Here is a 22,553-nt window from a genome sequence, read left to right as displayed (position 1 = left end):
TCTCACATCATATAAAAATATCAGGTCATTTAGAAATACCTTTTTTTTTTAAGTAACAGGAATTCATTTTAAAAAATCAGGTCTGACAATTTCTTTTTTTTTTATTTTAGTGTGGTTATGGGCGGGGGGGGGGGGGTATATAGCTTGATATAGAGTTAGATTCTCAGTTTTTATTCTCTACAAGTGTATTTTGGTATGCATCATCTATTAATATTTCCCCCATACAGACAAAATTATCTCAATCAGGTCTTCAGAGTGTCACGTCTTTAGTATATTGATTGAACCAATGGATTGAATTAATATAACACAGTATAAAAGTTATTAAGAAGTTAATAATTGCCATTAACAAGTGATAATTACCTCAAAACTAATTAGATCTTTGGCGCGAACCGTCTAGGGGCGAAACGTCTCAGCGCGAATGGTCTTTTGGGGCGAACCGTCCCGCACTGCGTACGCAGTTTGTTTACAACATGGCGGTAAAGGATACAGATTTTAATTTTTGAATAGCATATGAAGACTGTTTATGCTAAACTAGAGTCATTTTAAGTGAATTGCATTATCGGGCAAAAAAGAATCAAATATCTTGAAAATGTCACAGCGTAAGTTTGTTTCATAAATGCGTAATCATCATGTTTTTGCAAAGTTCATTGACATTCGGAGCATGACAAAACTTGTCTCTAAAAACATGCGATATCACATTTAAAGCTGTCAGTATTTTTTTTTAATTTTAACATATTTGCAATAACTGAACACACACACCTTACACTAATCGGTATTGAAGATTTTTCTTCGGTAGATAGTTTTAGTCTTGTTAAAAAAAAAAAGGATTCTATCCACATGTGACAGTCACATAGTAAAACATAAACAAAAAGTATGTATAAGGATGCTGCATTTAAGGAAGCTCTAAACGATGCACACTAATGAGTTCTACTTGTAGGGTAGTTTTATGCAGTTAGAGTTATATGCCTTTAGAAGTAAGATAGAAAAAATGGTTATTTACAGTTAATTACACAATTTGTAATAGATTAAAATATTGTAAGCATTATATTAAACCAAGAATAAGTAGTTTAATTCTTTATTTCTTTTAATTTCCCAGTGTAAGTAAACAACAATTCTTTCTATTCATGAATAGTCCATTGTCTTTGAATATTGTTCCTCTGGAAATAAGGCAGGTAACCTATGTTGGAAATGAACTAAATAGTCTCAATATGCAAACCTTTATATGATATATATTTCTCCAAGTCTAAAAAGCACTTTTTATTAGTGTTTAGAGCTTCTGCAATCTATCTTATTCCCAGTTCCCTACTAGTAACACTGAGAAGTGAGAACACAATAGCAACATTGTATTTGTAGTACAGTTTTATGGCGGTCCTACTAAACAGAGTACGCTAGTATGATAGAGTACTTTAGAGTACGCTAGTAAAATTTAATAATTTAATGCAATTTAACTACTTTTTGTATGTTTTTCTACTTTAGTTAAACATAATGAATATATATTTTAAATTAGATTTGTATGTTTTCCTTATTTTAGGAGTTATTTCAAATTCTGATTTCAGGTGACGGTTTATCATTTGATCCCAATCTAATTTAACTTGAACATGTTGAAATGTTTCATTGTTAATGTAAAAAATATTTATATAGGGCAATAAATTTTATTTTTGATAAAATTTAGTTGAAGTTAGTAAGTCTGAAACAAAATATTAATCGAGATCAGAGTGTTAATAATCTTTAACAGTTCAATGCATTGAATCATGAATGTTATTTTCTTGTCAAAATAGCGCTAAAAACAAATATTTTGAAATAAATATTGCAATATTAGTTTATAATAATGTTTAATCGAGTTATATTTACATAAATAAACAATTTAATTGCATTAAACTACACATTTTTTCTAGCGTACTCTAAAGTACTCTATCGTACTCTAGCGTACTCTGTTTAGTAGTACCCGTTTTATGGTATGTCTTAAGGATACCAGAAAAGTAGTCTTCCCATGCCGGATTTACCTGTCTGATACATCCTTGGATCTTCTGTACATTGTAGTATTTCAAATATGCCTTATTTTTTTGATATTCATAGGAATATCAGTATATATGACTACTGTAGATTCCTTAATATACAAGAGGAAATAAATATCACATAATTTCGCAAGAAAAGCCCCTCGTGAAATAAAATTACTTACTTTTATTTTCATGGTGTTAAAATCCATGTAAAATCTCTTGATCAACCGTCCAATCGCGAATTATTGTTGCTGCGATTTGAAGTTAAAATGCCATTTCACAATAATAAGTACTCTCGAAAAATAAGGAATCTACAGTATTTTCCACTGCCTAGGCAATATGAACTACCAGTACATATATATTAAGATAACAGATATCTTAGATTTGTTCTGATAGTTACTACATGTAGTATGAAATATAACTGTTTTCAATATTTCAGTTTGGCAGCACCCCTATGTAAATGTTTTTAAACATCTTGATGTGGCATCATGGAAGAAAGCTACAAAAGAGGGGGATGTCAGTGCTATCATGGTAAGATAGAATTTTTGTCTGAAATGTTGTAGCCTCAAATTGACTAAATTCTTATTTTCATACTTGTAAATATATTGTGACTAATATTTGATTGAATTATGGAACTTTTTTTTTAAATTCTAGGACAAAACCATCAAATGTACTGTGTACAAGATAACTGGTTCCATCCCTGCTGGGAACTACATCCAGTTACCAAAGCTACAGACCCAGTCCTTGGGACTTACAGGAAAATATATCTACATTCTGTTCAAACCTATTCCAACAAAGTACTTTGTGGTGCACATTGATGTGGCTACACAAGACAATCTAGTTGTCAGAATCTCATTTTCAAATTTGTTCAAAGAATTTAAGTCAACATCTACATGGCTCCAGTTTCCCTTTCTTTGTAACACTCCTAAAGGATCTGTTCATTCATTAGCAGCCCGTGGAAGTAAAGGTATGTAAAAAATTATTATCCCACCTCTAATTTGCTTGTAAACTTAGCAATTGTGTATGGTTAGTGACTGATATTCTAAAGATGGTGTAAATCGTCTGCATAATCAATGTCATCTTTGTATCTGGATGTACATTTCATTTTAACATGAAGGAATAGTGACATATTTGAAGCCAGCACTTCTGATATTTTCTAACAATCATTTTGCTAAATTTCTTGTCTTATTTCATCTGGAATTGTCTCACCTGGTCATCAGGTTTTATATCCCATGTTAATATAGTTGATATTTGTCAATAAATTTCAATACTATTATGATTTTTATGTTTTAGATCATGGTGGTGTGGCTCCATTGGCTACTAGATGGACAGTTTTATGTATGGACTTTAGCCATGTCTTGTCATTATATCTGAACAGAAAATTCTCCTACCTAAAAAGTGTCAGACTTTGTGCCAACATGATGGTCAAAAATATTTTCACCAGTGATAATCTGTATGAACCAGGTAATGTTTTTGTGCTTAAAAGAGTTACCTTATTCAGTTTTGAATAAGTATAGTCCACTTTCTCTCCGAGATTTTTCAAAACCAAATCCAGCCAGTATTATATTTTTATTTTGATAATCTAGGGGCTGATGTTGACAATGCATTTCCCATCATGATTAGATATATGGATTTTGTGATTGGTTATTTTGCCTCAAGAATCTGTTCATGCATCTAGTTAGAATAATTAAACAGATGGCTATTTTCTCTACTTTGAATTTTAGGTCTCACAGTGGAGAAAGCAAAGAAGGCTGGTCTGCTGGGTAAAGGATTAAACCCTATGTGTAGAGAAATGTCCTTCCCGACCCAAAGAGGTGAAAACTGGAATGATCTGTATGATTTCATCAGGTTTGTATTACCAACTTCTTTAATCACATAACAGCCATAATGGCATTCATTCCTTTACTGAAGGTCATAAGTTCAACTATGGTCAGGTCCGACATAAGACTATACATGAGGTACATGTATTGACTTTTCCTTTACCAGCTGCATAGCATTAACTAGTGAGAGTCACAAGTCTTTCTGTGAAGAGCTGCATGACATGATAAAGACCTTTCTTAGCATTGAATTGAATTTGTTACTTACTTACTTACTTAGTCCTCTTCGTGCTTTGAGCACGTAAGGCCTGAACTTGAATCTGTTGCATAGGTCTAGATATGGTACTTTACCAATGATTGGTATTGTCTTCAATATGAGAGAAATTTCTAAGTAACACTATGTAAAATCAATTTAACTTTATACTAAATGTGGCTGTATCTCTTTCACTGTCTCTATCTATTTTTATCTGTATTTGTTTAAACAGGCTGAGATCAGTATATCTAATTAAAAAGCATACCTCTGTTTATATGTACTTCTGTTTCCGTAGATTTCCAAATGACAGCACAAAGAAACCCTTTGATTCAATACAGTTTTCTGATGACCCAGACATCAGACAAGGTTGGTATAGGCTTTGATATCAAGGTTTCATTTACATGTACATTACCACTCTTCATATACATGTACAAGCAGTACATATTTACTATATAGAAACAATCTTGTTTCAGTTCTTAAAAGTCTTGATTATATTGGTGGAAATAGTTTATGAATTTTAACAATCATAACAATTTACCTTGTATAACTTGACAGATGTTCCCAGTGAATCTGAGCCCAAGAGAGTGGCATCTCGTACAGTAAATGTCAGTCAGTGCGTCTCTGATAGGGTGACCATGATCAACAAAATCACACAACCAAAACAGGTTAGTAGAATCAGATTTGAAGGGTTGATGCCATGAAAATAATTCAGCTCAATATCACCTAAACCTGGATGGTGATATAAATGTTAGCTAGTCTGCAAGTGGTGTCTTTTAAAATTTGGTGCAATATTTTTTCCATTAAGACTTGTGTATTATTCTTAATCATGCAACATCATTGATTAACTGAATTTTTTCTTAAAAAGAAAATGAAATGCCATAAGGTGACCAGTGAACTTCCTTTTGTTGGGGTGGATGATGTTAGTATTGTACAGGACTCAGCAGGGGAGGTCCATGTGTTTGCCCATCCTGAGGAGGAGGTGCTGGTTCACCAGGAGGATCCAAAAACTGGAAAGGTTTGGGAACCAGTACACAGAATTGTGTGTCATACTAAATAAAACTTTTTCTACATAAATCTGACAAAATCATATAAAATATGTATAAACCAGTGAGATTAACATTTGATATTGGAAATTCTTTATGTATACCACATAATATTTTAAACCAAAAACTCAAGAGAAAAAAAATTGAATAAAAAAAAGTACATTTATCACCTGAATCACCTGAGGTCTTATCTTTCAATGTATTTTAACATACTAACAATGTCTAAATTTTATTGCTAACATTGTTATGTATATGTGATGAGAAAGGAGAAAAATAGTTTGATTTATATTTGTTTGTTTGTTTTTAATGATAAGAACCTCTTTTATTTCAGCCAAGACAAATTACCAAAGTATCCACAGGCTCATATTTACAGCCCAAAAATCCGGATTGTAAGGTACTTAAAAAATTTATATCAAACAAAATTTATTTATGAGTCCATGAGTTCAGATTTGATTTAAATATGACTAGAAAGATTCCACCTTGTTTATGAATTCCAGTTGTCAAAATGATGCTTAAAATTGACTTATTTATATATAAATTTGTAGAGTCTTGAACCAGACCCGATCCTGCGGCTAAAAAGAATAGTGGGATTTGGTGGCTGCTCCTTTAGGGATGTAAGTTATTTTTACTGCTGCTCCTTTAGTGTTATTTCACTGTTGCTCCTTTAGGAGTGTAAGTTATTTTTACTGCTGCTCATTTAGTGTTATTGTACTGTTGCTCCTTTAGGGATGTAAGTTATTTTTACTGCTGCTCCTTTAGTGTTATTGTACTGTTGCTCCTTTAGGGATGTAAGTTATTTTTACTGCTGCTCCTTTAGTGTTATTGTACTGTTGCTCCTTTAGGAGTGTAAGTTATTTTTACTGCTGCTCCTTTAGTGTTATTTCACTGTTGCTCCTTTAGGGATGTAAGTTATTTTTATTGCTGCTCCTTTAGTGTTATTGTACTGTTGCTTCTTTAGGAGGGTAAGTTATTTTTACTGCTGCTCCTTTAGTGTTATTGTACTGTTGCTCCTTTAGGGATGTAAGTTATTTTTACTGCTGCTCCTTTAGTGTTATTGTACTGTTGCTCCTTTAGGAGAGTAAGTTATTTTTACTGCTGCTCCTTTAGTGTTATTGTACTGTTGCTTCTTTAGGAGTGTAAGTTATTTTTACTGCTGCTCCTTTAGTGTTATTGTACTGTTGCTTCTTTAGGAGTGTAAGTTATTTTTACTGCTGCTCCTTTAGTGTTATTGTACTGTTGCTTCTTTAGGAGTGTAAGTTATTTTTACTGCTGCTCCTTTAGTGTTATTGTACTGTTGCTTCTTTAGGAGAGTAAGTTATTTTTACTGCTGCTCCTTTAGTGTTATTGTACTGTTGCTCCTTTAGGAGTGTAAGTTATTTTTACTGCTGCTCCTTTAGTGTTATTTCACTGTTGCTCCTTTAGGAGTGTAAGTTATTTTTACTGCTGCTCCTTTAGTGTTATTGTACTGTTGCTTCTTTAGGAGAGTAAGTTATTTTTACTGCTGCTCCTTTAGTGTTATTGTACTGTTGCTCCTTTAGGAGTGTAAGTTATTTTTACTGCTGCTCCTTTAGTGTTATTTCACTGTTGCTCCTTTAGGAGTGTAAGTTATTTTTACTGCTGCTCCTTTAGTGTTATTGTACTTTGCTCCTTTAGGGATGTAAGTTATTTTTACTGCTGCTCCTTTAGTGTTATTTCACTGTTGCTCCTTTAGGAGTGTAAGTTATTTTTACTGCTGCTCCTTTAGGGATGTGAGTTATTATAATGCTGCTCCATTAGGGATGTAAGTTATTTTAACTGTTGCCCTTTTAGGAATGTAAGTTATTTTAACTGTTGCTCCTTTAGGGATGTATGTTAATTTTACTGCTGCTCCTTTGTATGTCTTATGTGCTTGAGAACATCTGTATTTGTGGCATACATTTCAGGCACTTTGGACGTCTGATGGATCTACTGTTATCTACCCATGTCATGCTGTTGTCGTAGCAATGAAAGTAAACAATGGCCACCAGAGATTCTTCATTGGTCACACAGATAAAGTAAGTTTAATTAGAACTCCACATCTAAATTTGTGTTTTCCACAGAAGTCGCAGTGTCCATCCCTCTGTCATCCAATGCTTTTTTTTTGTGGTACATCTTGAGTTATTTTAACTGTTGCCCATTTAGGGATGTAAGTTATTTGAACCGTCGCTCATTTAGGGATGTATGCTATTTCAATTTCAATTTAATTGCTTAATAATATTAAATTGGCAGAAAGTCTTAGAGACAACACTAATCTTATAGATTTTAAGTTTGCTTGATCCATGGAAGAGATTATTTTGCAGTTCTGATTATATTAAAGTTAAAATCAATTTGAAACACATAGGGAATAAGGCGAAGTATTAAGATCTATTTTCCAATTACCAGGTGTCCTGTATAGGATTGAATGGTGCTGGAACTCTGCTGGCTTCAGGACAGACAGGTCCTCTCAGTGTTGTCAGACTGTGGAAGTTTGACACAGGGGAATGTATGGCCATGACAAAGACACATGCCCATTCACTTCACTCTCTCAGGTAGTTAAAAAAGGAAAAAGTTTTGTTAAAAAAAACTTAAAAAGTATTACAATAACCAAGGAGCAGTGAGGTGTTACATAAAGACATAACGTGTACATATATTTGAAAATTTTTACTTAATTTTACTAGATTGTTTTATCATAATATCGGTTCAAACATTCAAATTATCTGTATACCGGTACACTTCTGCAATACATATCAGATATTGTATCATTAATATGTTATTCTATTATCTTTTTTCAGTTTTTCTCATAGAGGCAGTACTCTTTGTGGAGTTGGAAAAGATAACCATGGAAAGAATGTAAGACCATTTATTTGTCATACTAGTATATATTTTTCATTATTATACCTCTACTGTTATTACTCTAGAATTAATACCATAAAACTGTCTATTTTCCTAAGAAGATACCCGGTACTATTTCCCTCATCAGAGGACTACTCCCTGAAAAATCGGAGCTACTACCTAGGACTACTCCCTCATGAATATTTATTAATAATTTTAATCAATTAAAATGATCAGTGGGTGGAGCGTTCAAGGAATCTCGAGTCTGTGACGTAATGTTATTAGCAATGTACCTATGACGTCAAAACATTTTGACATGCAATGTCAAAATCATACTGGAATTCTAGCAAAATGAAGACAACAATAATCTTTCGAAGTGTCAGTGAAATTTTTTTATATTTTTTAATAATTTCATTTTCCTCGGTATTGATGCATTAGTTATCTTACAATATTTTTAATCACATGCATTTGTGATTATTTAAATGCCTCTATATTGTTTTAAAAAATGTCTGAGTCTCCAGTTTAATAAATCTCCCTTGATTGTTTTGGAATAATAAAACAGTTATGGAATGGGTACTCGGGAAATATCAAATTTATGGTTCCCCTCGGCAGGAAACCATTTCCCTCGGCGGCTTCACCGCCTCGGGAAATAGTTTCCTCCCTTGGGGAACCATAAATTTGATATTTCCCGAGTACCCATTCCATAACTGTATACTGTTGCATTTTTTTGCCCTCACTGTATAAGCTTATCTGTCTGTATTTTGAGAATTTTTTCTTAACTTCAGCTTCTTTTAATCCTAACCCTGTGCAAGTAAGTTAGGAGTAATTCAGTTTTTTTTAAAGGGGGGAGGAGTTAAATCAAATGGAAATATTATTAAAGTCCTTAGCATGTTGGCATCAATGCTATTTTTTAAATCTTTAAATTTTAGATGGTTGTGATTTGGAACACGTCAAAAGTCATGAAGAGCCGCGAGATCAGTGTGATGGCTAAAGCACACTCTGATGTAGATATCTCAAGAATGAAAATTGCTGCATTTGATGATACTAGGTAAAACCTCTGACCCATATTAATTTTATGAATCACAAGTAGTTTAAGTAATTGCAAGACTTTTAGTGTATATACATGTACATTGACATTTCATTGCATGAAATGAATGTTTTGGTAGAATGGTGTCATGTGGGCGGGACAATGTGAGGTTATGGAGGGTCAAAGAAGGTCAACTGAGATCAGCACCTGTCAATCTTGGGGAGTATCATCTGATGGAGTTCACTGATGTCTGTTTTGAGGCAGGTTATCATGCTGATAAAGACCCAGCAGACAGGATAGTGTAAGTTATAGACTTGTTATTCTTGAGTTTTAGGAAATCTAAATAAAAGTCAATGAGGATTGGAGATTCTTAATAAGACTTGAAAATGGAAAACAGGAAATATAACTGCATATAATGAGAAAGAAAGTAAGGAAATAACAGAGTTAAGATAAAAATTGGGTAATTTGGTTATTTTTTTTTCCAGTTATGCATGTAGTAAGACAGGTCATGTGTTTGAGATTGACCTTCAGAAAGTAACCATTAAACATGTACGCAGACTGCTGCCAAATGAAAATAAGGCAAGCAAAGACAAGCAAAAAGGTCAGGAGAAATTAATTTAAAAATATCCAAAAGTTATCTAAAAAATTTTAAAGATGAATTTTCCATTAACAAATTTGCCTTTTGTTTTATTTAGGCACAGGACTAGCGATAAACTGTATGAGTGTTAATGAGACTTTCTGTGTCATGGGGTCAGATGACGGATACTTGAGATTGTGGCCGTTGGATTTTGAGCATGTGTATCTTGAAGCTGGTATGAACTGTTTTGTAGGGTTTGTTTTTATTGATAAAAAAGCTTTAAAAATGTATCACAACCTCTTGATATAAATTGTGGTAGTCATTTAACATTGACTTTATCTATTTTTCAGAACATGAAGGCCCAGTAACGGCTGTTGACTTCTCAGCAGATGGAATGAAAATTCTTGCAGGAACTTCCACTGTAAGTCAAAAGATGAAAAATCATTTCAGATTTAACTTCTGGAAAAATTTTTACAGAAAGTTTATAACATTCTGATTTACTATATTCTCTTTGTTTTTGTACTCCAATAGGGTAACTTAGGTATATTAGACATCTCCACCCGTGGATACACCACTGTCATGAGGTCCCACACAGGGAGGATTTCTGGGGTAGCAGTGGACCCCTATAGGAAACACATGGCCACTGTGTCCAGTGACTTCACCATCCGAGTATGGGACTCAGAAACCCTACAACAAGTAATTACATTTTATAGACTAGTCTTTTATGACTATGGTTGATATACCTGTACTGAGTGATAGGTGTTTGATAGTTACTTTGTTTAACATAAATCATGGTATCCATACCACAGTAATATATTGTTTGAAAAGCCTTCCATTTAACAGCCTTTGTGCTTTTTTCCAGCTGTATGATTTTAGTGCTCCTAATGAATGTCCATGTGCCATTGCCTACCATCCATCTCGCCAGATATTTGCCTGTGGTTTTGAGAGTGGAGTTGTCCGTGTGTTCAATGTCCAAACTACCAGCATGCTAGCTGAGCACAAGTAAGAAAACACACACCTACCATAAATATCAATGTGTAATGTGTTTACTGTCTGTAATTTATTTCTAATCATATTTTAGCCTGCAATTTTAACAGATGTCTTTGTAAATAACTAAGTTACAAGTAATAAGTGTTAATAAAGAAATGATGAATTATTAACATACAGTTTACGGTTTTTGTAACCTAGATTTCACATAATACTGTGGAATCATTATTGTTCGTGGGGGATCAATGTTTGTGGGTAACCCTTACCCACGAATTTACATCCCCATGAACAACTATTTTGTCAACGTACTGATTAATTAGATCTACCAAATAAACGAGCTGCCCACGAAATTACATCCCCACGAACCAATAAAATTTTTCTTGCCCATGAACATTGACCCCAACGAATTTAAATGATTCCACAGTATATTGATCTGTAATATGTAATTCTGTGTTCTGTTTTTGTAGACAGCATCGTGGTAAGATTATAGGTCTGGCCTTCTCCCCAGTTGGGGACTTTTTGTACAGTGCCTGTTCCCTTGGCTCCATGTCTCTGTATGATGCTGAATCTGACCGTTACACTTTACTGAGACTGTTAGCTAACACAGTCGTCAGGACAGAAAGACTGGGACCAGAGGCCATTGCAGTGAGTCCTGATGGAAGAAGAGTGGCTTTCATTGGGCCGTCGGAGTTTACAGTTTGTGTGGCTGATGCTAAATCCTTAAGTGAGGTATGCTAAATAATTGTCACTTATAGATTCTGTTATATGTTGCCTTCATTTGTATTAGACTGGCTTCAGTAAGTTTTGTCAGGACAAAGGATTTAGTGTTTTGTCATTGTAAGCATAATTTATAGTTTGAACTCTGTTTGCTCTGTGAATTAACTACAGTAATAAAAGTCTCTGTAATATGTTAAACCACAAAAAAGTACAGCAAAAAGTAGATTCTAAGGAAATTGGGTTTAGTGTATTTATTTTAGTATATGATAACCTATGATTGTTCTCAAATATTGATAAATGTAAAAAGCAATTCCACTTGTCTGAAAGCATAACTAATATGTAATATATGTATTTAATCTCTTCAATCAACAGGTACTGAGGATTGACATTTCTAGTAGCAGTTCCTGTGACTCCAAGTCTGATAATCTGGACTCAGCTGAGCGAGTTTACTTCGCACCTGAGAGTGTGGGGCATCTCCTGGTAACAACAGCCAATAACAAACTCCTCAAGTTTGATGCCAAGTCTGGCAGACTGCTCTCGGAGGTAAATACATATATTGAATTTTGTTGTTATACTCCTTGAGGACAAAGTTAGGGGTATTGTAAATAAAACTTATATCAACTTATACCAAACTGTCTATTTTTGATTATTTGTTAATAAAGTTTAAAAATGTTACATATGATAGCTAGGATTATCACATTGTCCTGAGCATTAGTTACTTCCTCTGTTGTTTTTTTGGTCTGATGACTAGAGCTAGTATTATCATAGTTTGAATAAATCCACTGTTCTTTCTGTGTAATTCTAAAGTAATATTTGAATTTTTTTTTAAGATTGGAAACATCCATCGCAGTGGCTGCAGTTGTCTGGCAGTCTCAGAGACGGGGCGCTATCTTGTGACCTGTGGGGACAAAGTTATCAAAGTCTGGGATTACAACATGAAATTGGATATTAACTTTCAGGTATTTAAAGATACTATTGCCTGATTACTTTAATTTGATAGGAAGTCCAAATTTTCTTGAAGTTTTCATTTATCCTTTGAACAATTTTATAAAATCTGTGTTGCATTGTAAATGTTTAAAGAGGTTTCCATTACAAATCTCCTAAAACAGGTTTTCATTGGCCATTCCGAAAATGTGAGCAAGGTGATCTGGACTCCAGATGGGAAAAATGTCCTCAGTGTTGGAGAAGCCATTTATTTGTGGGACTTCATGGCTTTCAGACCCCCTTCACCACCTAATGAGTAAATACCCATATTTCTGAATAGTTATCTAGTTAATGCTTAAACTCTAATAGGTACATAGCATTCTGTCTAAATGAGATGGGAATTAAATTTACATGACCTTATTGATTTTGTTTTCTGTTAAATCATTCAATGGATACCAGTAAGCTTTAGCGTTCAGAGTTAACTAGTTAATATATTATTATATACATTTTCAGAGGAAGGCAAGTGAGGGAAACAAGTTTTCCAGCTTACCCTCAACCAGGTGTGTTTTACTGTCTAAATACTTAGTAGTAAATTATGACTATTATTTTTGAATGCAAGCTCAAATACTTAAATTTTGCTTCCCTCACAGAAAGAGTTGGTGACAGCCTACATGATCTAAGTAAAAGCCTGACTGATACATACCTAGATATGCCTCGCAGAACCCCACCCAGACCAATGCGACCTACAAGTGCAGGGTCACCAGGTCGTATTGCTGACCTTCACCCTCCAAGGTCACTTGGGTCATCACCAGGACGAGTAGCAGACCTGAGTTCAATACACAAAGTCTATGATGGTTTGTATTTGATTTGAAATGCAAATTTGTACATTTTCTCTTTTTTTCACAAATGATGGACTATCAAGTTGAATAGACTTAAAATTAAAGACCTAAAGCTGTTGGTCAAAACCTTGCTCCATGCAATTTTTTTTAGATTGTTTAATATTTTGTTTCAGATACTGTCAGTAGTTCTGTACTAGCAGATAGAACATCAGAAAGGAACATTATGATAGACCAGAAAAGTGAATGTGATTCTGTAAGTAAAAGTCTGTACTGTTGTGTTAATGTCAGACACATTTATGAAACTATTAAGGTTTCAGATACATGTACAGTACTTTGATGTAAAAAAAATCAGAACAGATAATGTAACATTTTTTTCAAAATAGATTATGCATTTATTTGATTGTGACATAGAAATAAAATTATGTAATTTTTTTTTTGAATTTCAGATTGAAATATTACCTAAAAAGAATATGCCACAAAATTCATCAGATTCATATCCAACGTTGCATTCTGCAGACAACAGTCGACAAAATACCCCATCCAAGATCCAAACAAAGAGAGCTTTTGGCAAGCGACCAGAAAGTAATTCTCCTATTGGGGAACCAGTCAAACCTATGTGTACTAAGCACTTTCTAGCCAGGAAGAAAGAATATGGTCTTGCTCAGGTGACTTTTTAATCTGAATTTTAATTTTATATAACTGGAAATTATATCAGGCATCAAAGTTTACATCATCATCACTGCTAGGAATTGAATTTTCCTATATCTTCCCTCATTGTAAAATTGCACACTCAAATTGTAACTTCATATAATGTTCTGCAGAATCTTAAATATATATATACAGGTAAAGAAGAGTACATACTCTGACACAAGTGTGTCTATTAACACATTTTAGGTCGTGGCACAGGATAGAAAGTTGGCTGACAATGTATACTCTATGATTTGTTTCATCAATGTGCAATTGTTGAAAAATGATATTTGATGTACAAAAGAAATTTTTTTCGCAAATAATTTCTTTAAGTTACACTAACTATCATCAAAATGCAGATAACTTAGGAATACTTATTCAGAGAAAATTGCATGGAACTGATCTTAAAAATGTTTTTATAAACATACATGTATTTCTGTCAAAATTCCAGAGGCGATACACAGCTCCACCTAACCAGGCTGGAGTAAAACTGAAGTCTGTGATTGGCTATAATGGTAATGGCCGTGGTAACATGGTGTGGCATCCTGACACAGGTACGAGATTGTTGAAGAAAACTGCATAGCTTAAACAAGTGTGGAACTAACCTGTCAATGAATTGGGTCTCAGTAGCTCAGTTAGCTAGCATACTGTCATGGGCTGCTTTGAAGACCATAGTTGCTAGTCTAGCAGCTAGATGGTAGATATCTAGCTTTATTGAAAGGACAGCATGCTTAGCTGCTAGATGTTAGATTTTGGATACAAATATCTCGGTAATAACTAATTTTTGAAACAAAGTGAACTGACCTCAAGCAAAAAATGGATATGTAAATTAACATTTTATATTCTAAGATGGACAAAACAACCCCACTTTTTGTAAGTTTCTCTTGAGATGTGAAGCAGTAACTAAAGAGGCCATCTTGGATTTGGTACCTAATTTTTAATGCTTGCTGGGTTTCCCTATGTAGGCACTAGACTGGCACATCATTCAAGATCATAGCTCTTTGTAATAGCTATATAGCCACTATAATCTTGAATGAACCCATGGTATGCTAGACCACTTCGGATTTGATATTTAACCAGCTGTGAGGTGTATTCAAGAAAGTTTGTAATGATGGGTTCCAGTGAAGTGCATAGTAAATATGACATTCAATATTTCAGGTCTTTTCATCTATACATGTGGTGCTAGTATTATTATTGAAGACTTAGATTCTGGCAAGCAGAACTTTTTAATGGGTAAGAATTCAGCTATGTTAATGTTAACATTTTATCATAATTGTTTATTGGTGTGAAGAAAATTGTAAAACATGAAATTTTTTGTTTCAATATACAGGTCACACTGAAGAAATATCAACATTAGCTATTCAGAATGATTGTCAAGTAAGTCACTGCAAGAAATCAAACACCCCTCAGGAACTTGTATGTGATACATGTGAATATTCTTTACATTTATGTGAATTTACTGCATGATTTAATCTGTGGACATTTCAGGTGTTGGCATCTGCCAGTGGGTCATTTGGAATCTCCCCCAGCCAGATTTGTATCTGGGATCTACAGCAGCAAGTGTGTAGGAAAGTGCTTAGTCACCATGAACATAACATTGTGTGTCTGGACTACTCCAGGGATGACCGATTTCTTATATCTGTTGGTTAGTACTTTTATGTGTACTCAATCATATATGTATCTACTTTATGTTCTTATTTGTGCCACTCAAACGAACATAAACAATTTATAAAATAAACACAAACACGTATATTAGGATGTGAAGCACTCTGAAAGTGCAGTTTACTTTTTACACATATATACAAATATCATAAACAATTCTTCTTTGTCTTCCTTTCTACAAAACAAAACAGTATTTTTTAATATAAAATCTTATTAAACAAGTAAAAGCAAGGGCGGGTGGGGTGGGGATTCAGTTATCTGCACTGAAAAGAGCCTTCGAATGGCTATAGAACTTTCGGCGCTAACAGCGGTCAGTTAAAACCCGTGCAATGAATATTTAAATGTCACCTGACAAGGTGACCAGTATTGCAGCCAATAGATTACAGATATAAATAAACACGAACACGTGTTATTAAAACCTTTGATAAATACATGTACAAAAGGAATGTGTATGGTGGGATAGTTCACCACACAAAATCGCTTGCTTTCCCCTTTTCTCGTCTGGAATGATGAGTGCCAGTCTCTCAGAGGCACTTGTGTAGTTTGCTGGATTACTTCTGATAGACTGATACCAGTACTCTTAATCCATTGTATACATGTAAAGTGAGCATATGAAAATCACTAATTTCTGGTATGAGTAAAGAGACTAGCTAAAAATAAACGAAATGGAATAGAGATACAAATTGGACCTACAATCAGGGATGGGCACGATTACTGAAAAATGTAATCGATTAATAATCGATTACTTAGAGGAATTTTGTGTAATCGATTATTAATCGATTACACTCATTTCTGCCCTGTAATCGATTACTTTGGAAGATGTAATCGATTAAAGTTTTTATCCCTTCAAATATCAAAGCAATATTTAAATGGTAATGTTGATGATATCTGCTGAAGTTTGAATATGTTCCTGCACTTTCAGTGCAGATTCTTTTAAGGTTTTATTCTGGCTAACATTCTCACTAAATGTCCAAATGAGGGATTCTCTACCATGGAAAGTGGAGACATGATTCCTACAATAAAATATACCAAGGAATTAATTATTCCTTGCAACCTTGGATCTGAACCTCCATATTTATTGACTTGTTGCAAAAATTATTTAATATTTTATTGTGAATTACTTCATTTGAAGTATTTGGACTGTCCGTATGTTGACAGTACACATTAAACATTCCTGTACATGTCTTTTTCAAAAAAATAAGTAAATTAGAACTCTTAGTAGGCTACGATTCTTTTTTTGCTCAGTTCCTCTCTATAAAAATTGACTTTGTCATCACAGGGGACTATCAGGACTGCTGCATTGTGGTCTGGAGTACACTTAATTACGAAATCCTGACAACGTCCAGAACAACCACAGCCATCCATGAACTGAGATGGGATCCTTTCTCTGTTAACGAGTTTGTGTCGGTAGGGCAGGGGGGATCTGTGCTCTTCTGGCTTCTAGATGAAACAAGAAATAATGCATGTCTCAATGTTCATGAGGCAGATGTGCCAGAGGAGTTGTTGCAGAAACAGGGGGTAGGTCATATTTGGAGCCAAAGTATTTGGTCCCTATTTTAGGATGTGTGTCTCACTTGTTAACAGTAAACATTCTCATATTGAATTAAAAGATTAATATCATGTATATCAGACAAGTGAGGTTCCAGAGGAATTATTCTGAATAAACTAATAATTAGGATCTAAGATGTAAACATTACTTGATTGTTTTTTATGTTTATAGAGTAATAATGTTGTTGAGTTCACATCCCTGGATTTCTCTGGTGACAGCACCTTGTATATCTCCACAAACAATGGTAAAATGTCTGCCTGGGACACCAGACACAACACATGCTTCATGCACTGGGAGGCAGACAACTCCGAAATAGGTCAGTGTCATCTGATGCTAAAATGTAACACGGGGTATTTTAAATCTATGTATGTAGATGATGAATTGAAGTACAGTTTACAATAAAACTTTGGTATATCAATCAGCAATATCTCGAATACTATGTATATGTTGAAGTGAGTTGGAAGTTCCTACCATTTTCTTCATGTACTGTATAGGGGGAAAATAACTCGCGGTGTTAATATTCGCTATATTCACGGTGTTAATAAATCCGTGAATTCAAGAAACAGTGAATAATTTTTCAATAACCTCCATGTTTTATATGGAAATTTGAGAATAAACTACGATAGGTATATATACGTCGTGCAGTACATGGTCATTTCAGTAATTACGAGTCGTACTTGGCATTCAATTATTATAATTATCACGCTTTACTTTAATTCAAATCAGCAGATAATAACCTGTATTTGTTACAAAAGCTGTTTTGATAGCCAAAGCTACACGTTTCATCAATCAAAACACGTAGGAGCATGGGTTTTGATTACCCGTGCGTAACTATGTTACCATGTGTATTTGTTACCTGCATTATCACGCGTATTAATTTTTATCGACATTTTGGTTTTAAAAATCAAATAACTATCGAACTTGCTGTAGATGTGGAAGGATATTATTTCGTCGACCTACATTACCACTTTTCTTACCGTCCAGTAGTTTTTCGCCGCGATGTATTATCCCTTTGGAAAGAAGATCTTGGGGTGTACATGTACATGCACTCATCGTAATAGCACGTAGGAAGTAGGAAAGTCATTCAACGTTTTATAATAGTCAAGGACTTCTAATAACTGCACTTGTTTTAATTAATCGTCAGTTAATTATTAAATCTAACTATTTTATATAAACCTACCCTGTTGTTCGTGAAGTGAATACATAACGCTGATTAATTAATGTCGTTCTAGCTATGCTATGGATTAAATGGATATAGACAAGGGAGGTAACTTTTATTATATACCAATTCCGCGAATTCAACAAACCGCGATCGTGTCAGAAGAGAGAAAACCGTGAAAATTACAACCCGTGAAATTAATCCCCTATACAGTATTTTAACTTCAATATCTTGAATCCATGGATATCTAAGTTTTCCCAGCCCATCAATTTTGAGATAATGAGGTATGACTGTAGTATAAAACAATATGTTTAAAATGTCACAATCTTTTTTGAAGGGATTGTGGTCTGTAGAAATGGACGCTTGTTGACAGGCAGCGTGGGTAAGAATCTTCGAATTTGGTCCTTGACTGGGGTCAGTGATATGAGGACAGGGGATGGTCCGAATGTGCCCAGTGGTGGTCTGACTATGGAAGACGAAATGAACCTTGATGGCTCAGTGGTGGCAGCATCTTTTGATGAAGCTCTTGATATGGTCAGTTTATTGTAACTCTTTAAGTCAAACATTTCACTGGAAACTGCTGAGTAATAAGGTTTCAGGATTGTCATTTTGAGAGATTATGAATATTTTAACTCTGTATTTGCAGGGCATTGTGGGAACAAGCTCTGGAACTCTGTGGTATATTAACTGGCCTGAGAGGGAGAGCATCAGGCTCGTCTCAAGTCATGTACAAAAGGTAGAAAGAGTTTAAATGTTCTAATATTGCTTCTTGTCATTATTCAGTAATTCTGTGTAGCCATTCTTTTTATATGATTTAATCACATGATTGTCTGATTTGCATCAATGTGAATTGTCTTAGATAAACAGTTTGTCAAGCTTTGGGAGCGAACACTTGGCCTCCTGTTCTGATGATGGAACACTCAGACTGTGGAGTGTTGGCAGTAGAGAGCAAGCCCTCCAGTTTCAGGTCCTAAACCAGGTAGGAACAAATAAACTCAACACCTTTTTATATAAAAATAAAGCAATTTGAAAACTAAGAATTTCCAAAATTATGTTGTTTTATCTTTTGCTTTAATAACTTGAAGTCTATTGGTTTTTTAGAAATGTACCTGTTTAGCATTTGCTCCTGGAGAGATTCCTGCAGAAGATGATGAAAAGAGCAAAGTGATCTTGCCTTTAGTGGTGGCAGGATACAGTGACGGCACAGTCAGGATGTTTGACATCAATAAAGAGGAGATGGTCCTTAAGATGCATCCTCATGCTGTCTCTGTTACTGCTATCAGTTTCTCCTCTGAGGGTAAGTTAATCCAAAGTCATTGCTTCAAAGTCTTTCAGACTCTTTTAGATGAAAAGTACGATGTTAAAGCAATATGACATCTGGACTATTTTCTTTCCTTGTCATTTGAACACATCTGCATTGGTTTATTAATTCTGTATAATTACTATGCGTACAGAATATAAACACTGAAGTTCTGTATGGGTTTAAGAAGACATACATTTGTATTTGCAATATTTTCATCCTTGCAAAACTTAAGAGAAATTAGTCATAGGTGAAGGAAAGTTGGATACAATAAGTTTCCGATTTTTTAACAGTACTGAGGTATGGTGCTTTGTTTGTTGCAGGGAGAATGATAATTTCTGGAGGAAGTGATGGCTTGATTGCTGTAAGTAGTCCCACCACTGGAATGACTGTTAGGGTCATCAGTGACCACAAGGGGGCACCTATCACAAACATAGATGTCACTACTAGGCAGGTCAGTATTAAATCTTTTCAAGGAATAAAATCTTTGCACTACCATAAGCTATGCTAACGCATTTAGTTGAACCTGCCTAAGATCGTTATATTGTTATAGGAGGTGGATTCCCCTGTGTCTGTCCCATACCTGTGGTTGGCTACCAGTGCTGATAGGCGTGTCAGTGTCTGGTCGTCTGATTGGACCAAGGATTTCTGTGAGCTTGTTGACTGGCTGACATTCTCTGCCCCAGCATTTATGCCTGATGGATCAGTGGTGTCCAATAAAGACAAGGTAAAGTGCATATACTTTAACGTGATTGAAGGAGGGCAGCAATATTGACAAAATCAATGGAGGATTTCCCTTCATAATGAATAAAATAAATTTTTACATTATACAGAAGTCCTGTGAAAAACTGCCACCATCCTTAGCTAAATTCTCAACAGAAGAAGATGATGTACTGGTTTATGTGGGCTATGGAATGCAGAAATGTATTCAGTTTTACAGCTTATCACAAAGAAAGGTTTGTTCAGTGAAATTACAAGATGTGATAGTGAAACACTGATGCCCCCGTATGGCAGCTTATGGCGAAGGTTAAAGTTTCTTCAAATGCAAGTCAAAATCCAGGCCAAAAGATAAAAAATGTTGATACCCAAAGAAAGGTCTTGTCTCGAGGAATACACCTGTGAAATTTGAAAGACCTAGATACAACTGTTCAAAAGTTATGGCGAAGGTTTAAGTTTTTTAAATAAAAGTCAAACATCAAGGTCAAGGTCAAAGTGGTTGGTATCCAAAGGAAGATCTTGTCACAAGGATTACATATGTGAAGTATGAAGGCCCTAGCACCAACCATTCAAAAGTTATGGCCAAGGTTAAAGTTTTTCAAAAGTAGGTCAAACTCCTAGGTCAAGGTCAAAGGGTCAAAGTGGTTGGTATCCAAAGGAAGGTCTTGTCACAAGGATTACATATGTGAAGTATGAAAGCCCTAGCTTCAACCATTCAAAAGTTATGGCCAAGGTTAAAGTTTTTCAAAAAAGGTCAAACTCCTAGGTCAAGGTCAAAAGGTCAAAGTGGTGGCTGGTATCCAAAGGAAGGTCTTGTCGCAAGGATTACATATGTGAAGTATGAAAGCCCTAGCTCCAACCATTCAAAAGTTATGGCAAAGGTTAAAGTTTTTCAAAAGTAGGTCAAACTCCAAGGTCAAGGTCAAAAGGTCAAAGTTGTTGGTATCCAAAGGAAGGCCTTGTCACAAAGAATACACATGTGAAGTTTGAAACCCCAAGCACCAACTGTTCAGAAGTTATGGCCAAGGTTAAAGTCTCATAAAATTTTGCAAAAGTGGGTCAAACTCCAAGGTCAAGGTCAAAAGGTCAAATATGATGGTACCCAAAGAAAGGTCTTGTCACAAGGAATACACTTGTGAAATATGAAAGTCATAGCTCCAACCAATCAAAAGTTATGGGCAAGGTTAAAGTTGACAACAGACAAACGGACAAACAGACAAACAGATAAACAGACAAACAGACAGACAGGACAAAAACAATATACCCCCGGGATCTTTCGATCCGGGGGCATAAAAATCAATCTAACTTACTTTCAACTAAAGTGACCATATAGGAGAGGTCTGTATTGAAATGAAGGTTTGTGATAGTTTTCCCCCTCCTTTGAACAGGTGATAAGGACAGCACCTTTGACCCACTGGCCAAACTCTCTGGACATAGCTGAGGGAACACCTTTAATAGCAGTAGGAGTTAACGGTAGGTAGTTTGGGAAAGTTTCTCCATATTTTTGATAAAAACTAGTGAATTTTGTCTCGTATAATCTCTTAATTAATTTTGGGGGCTAGAAATTTTATTTTCCTTTCATTTACATGTACATATGAAAAGTCCACCTACCAAGTATTTCAATTGAATGCCGATACAGAAAAAACATGACAATTAGCTTTTTGATATTCAAGTATATGTATTAAATATACAATCATGAGATATGAAATAAATTCAAAGTAATGTATCACCAGCTATTGTTGTATATGTACTGGTATTTCTTGTCACTAATATGAGTTATATTTATAAAATACTTTCAAAAATATTTGAAAAGAAACTTACAGCCTGTCAATAATATTAATTTTAGATGTTCAGATAGATAATATTTCCATTTCAGCTGTTGGACACTTGTAACAAATCTGACAATTTCTTCCATTTTAGAGCGCCTGGTCAAGTTGATAGATTATTATGAAGGTAGCTTCCAGGATTTCGTGGGCCATTGTGACTCCGTCAATTTTCTACAATTTTCCCAGGATTCAAGGCACCTGTTTTCTGTTTCTCATTCAGAAATATTTATCTGGGAGGTCACGGTATGAGACCTGACTATAAACATTCAGTATCTTACAGCATGTTGCTGTTTCACTCATTTCTCAAAACTGATGAAACTGTTTGTGTTTAGCATTTCATTATTAGAAAACATTTTGCTACAGCATGGAATTTTTGCATAAGAAGTTATTTTTTAAAGAATCAATAATGTTTATGTATATGTATATAATATGTTATTTAGTATACATTGTATATTTATTTTTACACTCATGTGCATGATTTATGTCAAATGATTTTAGTACATGTACATGTATAAATGAATGGAATGCTATGTTGGCTTTTTATTCATTCACCTAAGCTGAAAGATCAAGCAAAATTTATTTAACAGAAGTCTTTAGAGGACTTCGCTTCTGTTAATTTTTGTTTAAGTTCACATTTTCTGTG

At 34.6% G+C, this 22,553-nt stretch overlaps 1 protein-coding gene across 1 annotated transcript; it reads left to right on the top strand.

The window, feature by feature from the left end:
* The first annotated feature begins 490 nt into the window (after positions 1-490).
* On the top strand, positions 491-22,369 carry LOC133184183 (WD repeat-containing protein 90-like). The gene is made up of 43 exons (XM_061319104.1): positions 491-599; positions 2,437-2,528; positions 2,652-2,964; positions 3,291-3,461; positions 3,722-3,845; positions 4,363-4,433; positions 4,623-4,732; positions 4,933-5,082; positions 5,442-5,504; positions 5,656-5,724; positions 7,033-7,143; positions 7,511-7,656; positions 7,900-7,957; positions 8,869-8,987; positions 9,106-9,267; positions 9,452-9,567; positions 9,662-9,778; positions 9,894-9,964; positions 10,075-10,239; positions 10,406-10,545; positions 10,998-11,259; positions 11,620-11,790; positions 12,078-12,206; positions 12,357-12,487; positions 12,685-12,731; positions 12,822-13,025; positions 13,184-13,263; positions 13,457-13,675; positions 14,149-14,251; positions 14,856-14,930; positions 15,028-15,074; positions 15,186-15,342; positions 16,639-16,877; positions 17,080-17,224; positions 18,405-18,601; positions 18,714-18,803; positions 18,927-19,046; positions 19,169-19,364; positions 19,691-19,821; positions 19,921-20,094; positions 20,201-20,323; positions 21,473-21,557; positions 22,005-22,369. The coding sequence occupies exons 1-43, from the start codon at positions 590-592 to the stop codon at positions 22,157-22,159; spliced, it is 5,658 nt and encodes a 1,885-aa protein (XP_061175088.1). The 5' UTR covers positions 491-589; the 3' UTR covers positions 22,160-22,369.
* Positions 22,370-22,553: the final 184 nt, after the last annotated feature.

Source organism: Saccostrea echinata, unplaced genomic scaffold (genome assembly GCF_033153115.1).
Source record: "Saccostrea echinata isolate AGI-Se365-2 ecotype Australia unplaced genomic scaffold, CSIRO_AGI_Sech_v1 ptg000010l, whole genome shotgun sequence".
Classification (NCBI taxonomy): Eukaryota; Metazoa; Mollusca; class Bivalvia; order Ostreida; family Ostreidae; genus Saccostrea; species Saccostrea echinata.
Note: the sequence above shows the minus strand (reverse complement) of the source record. Positions and strands in the feature narration are given on the sequence as shown.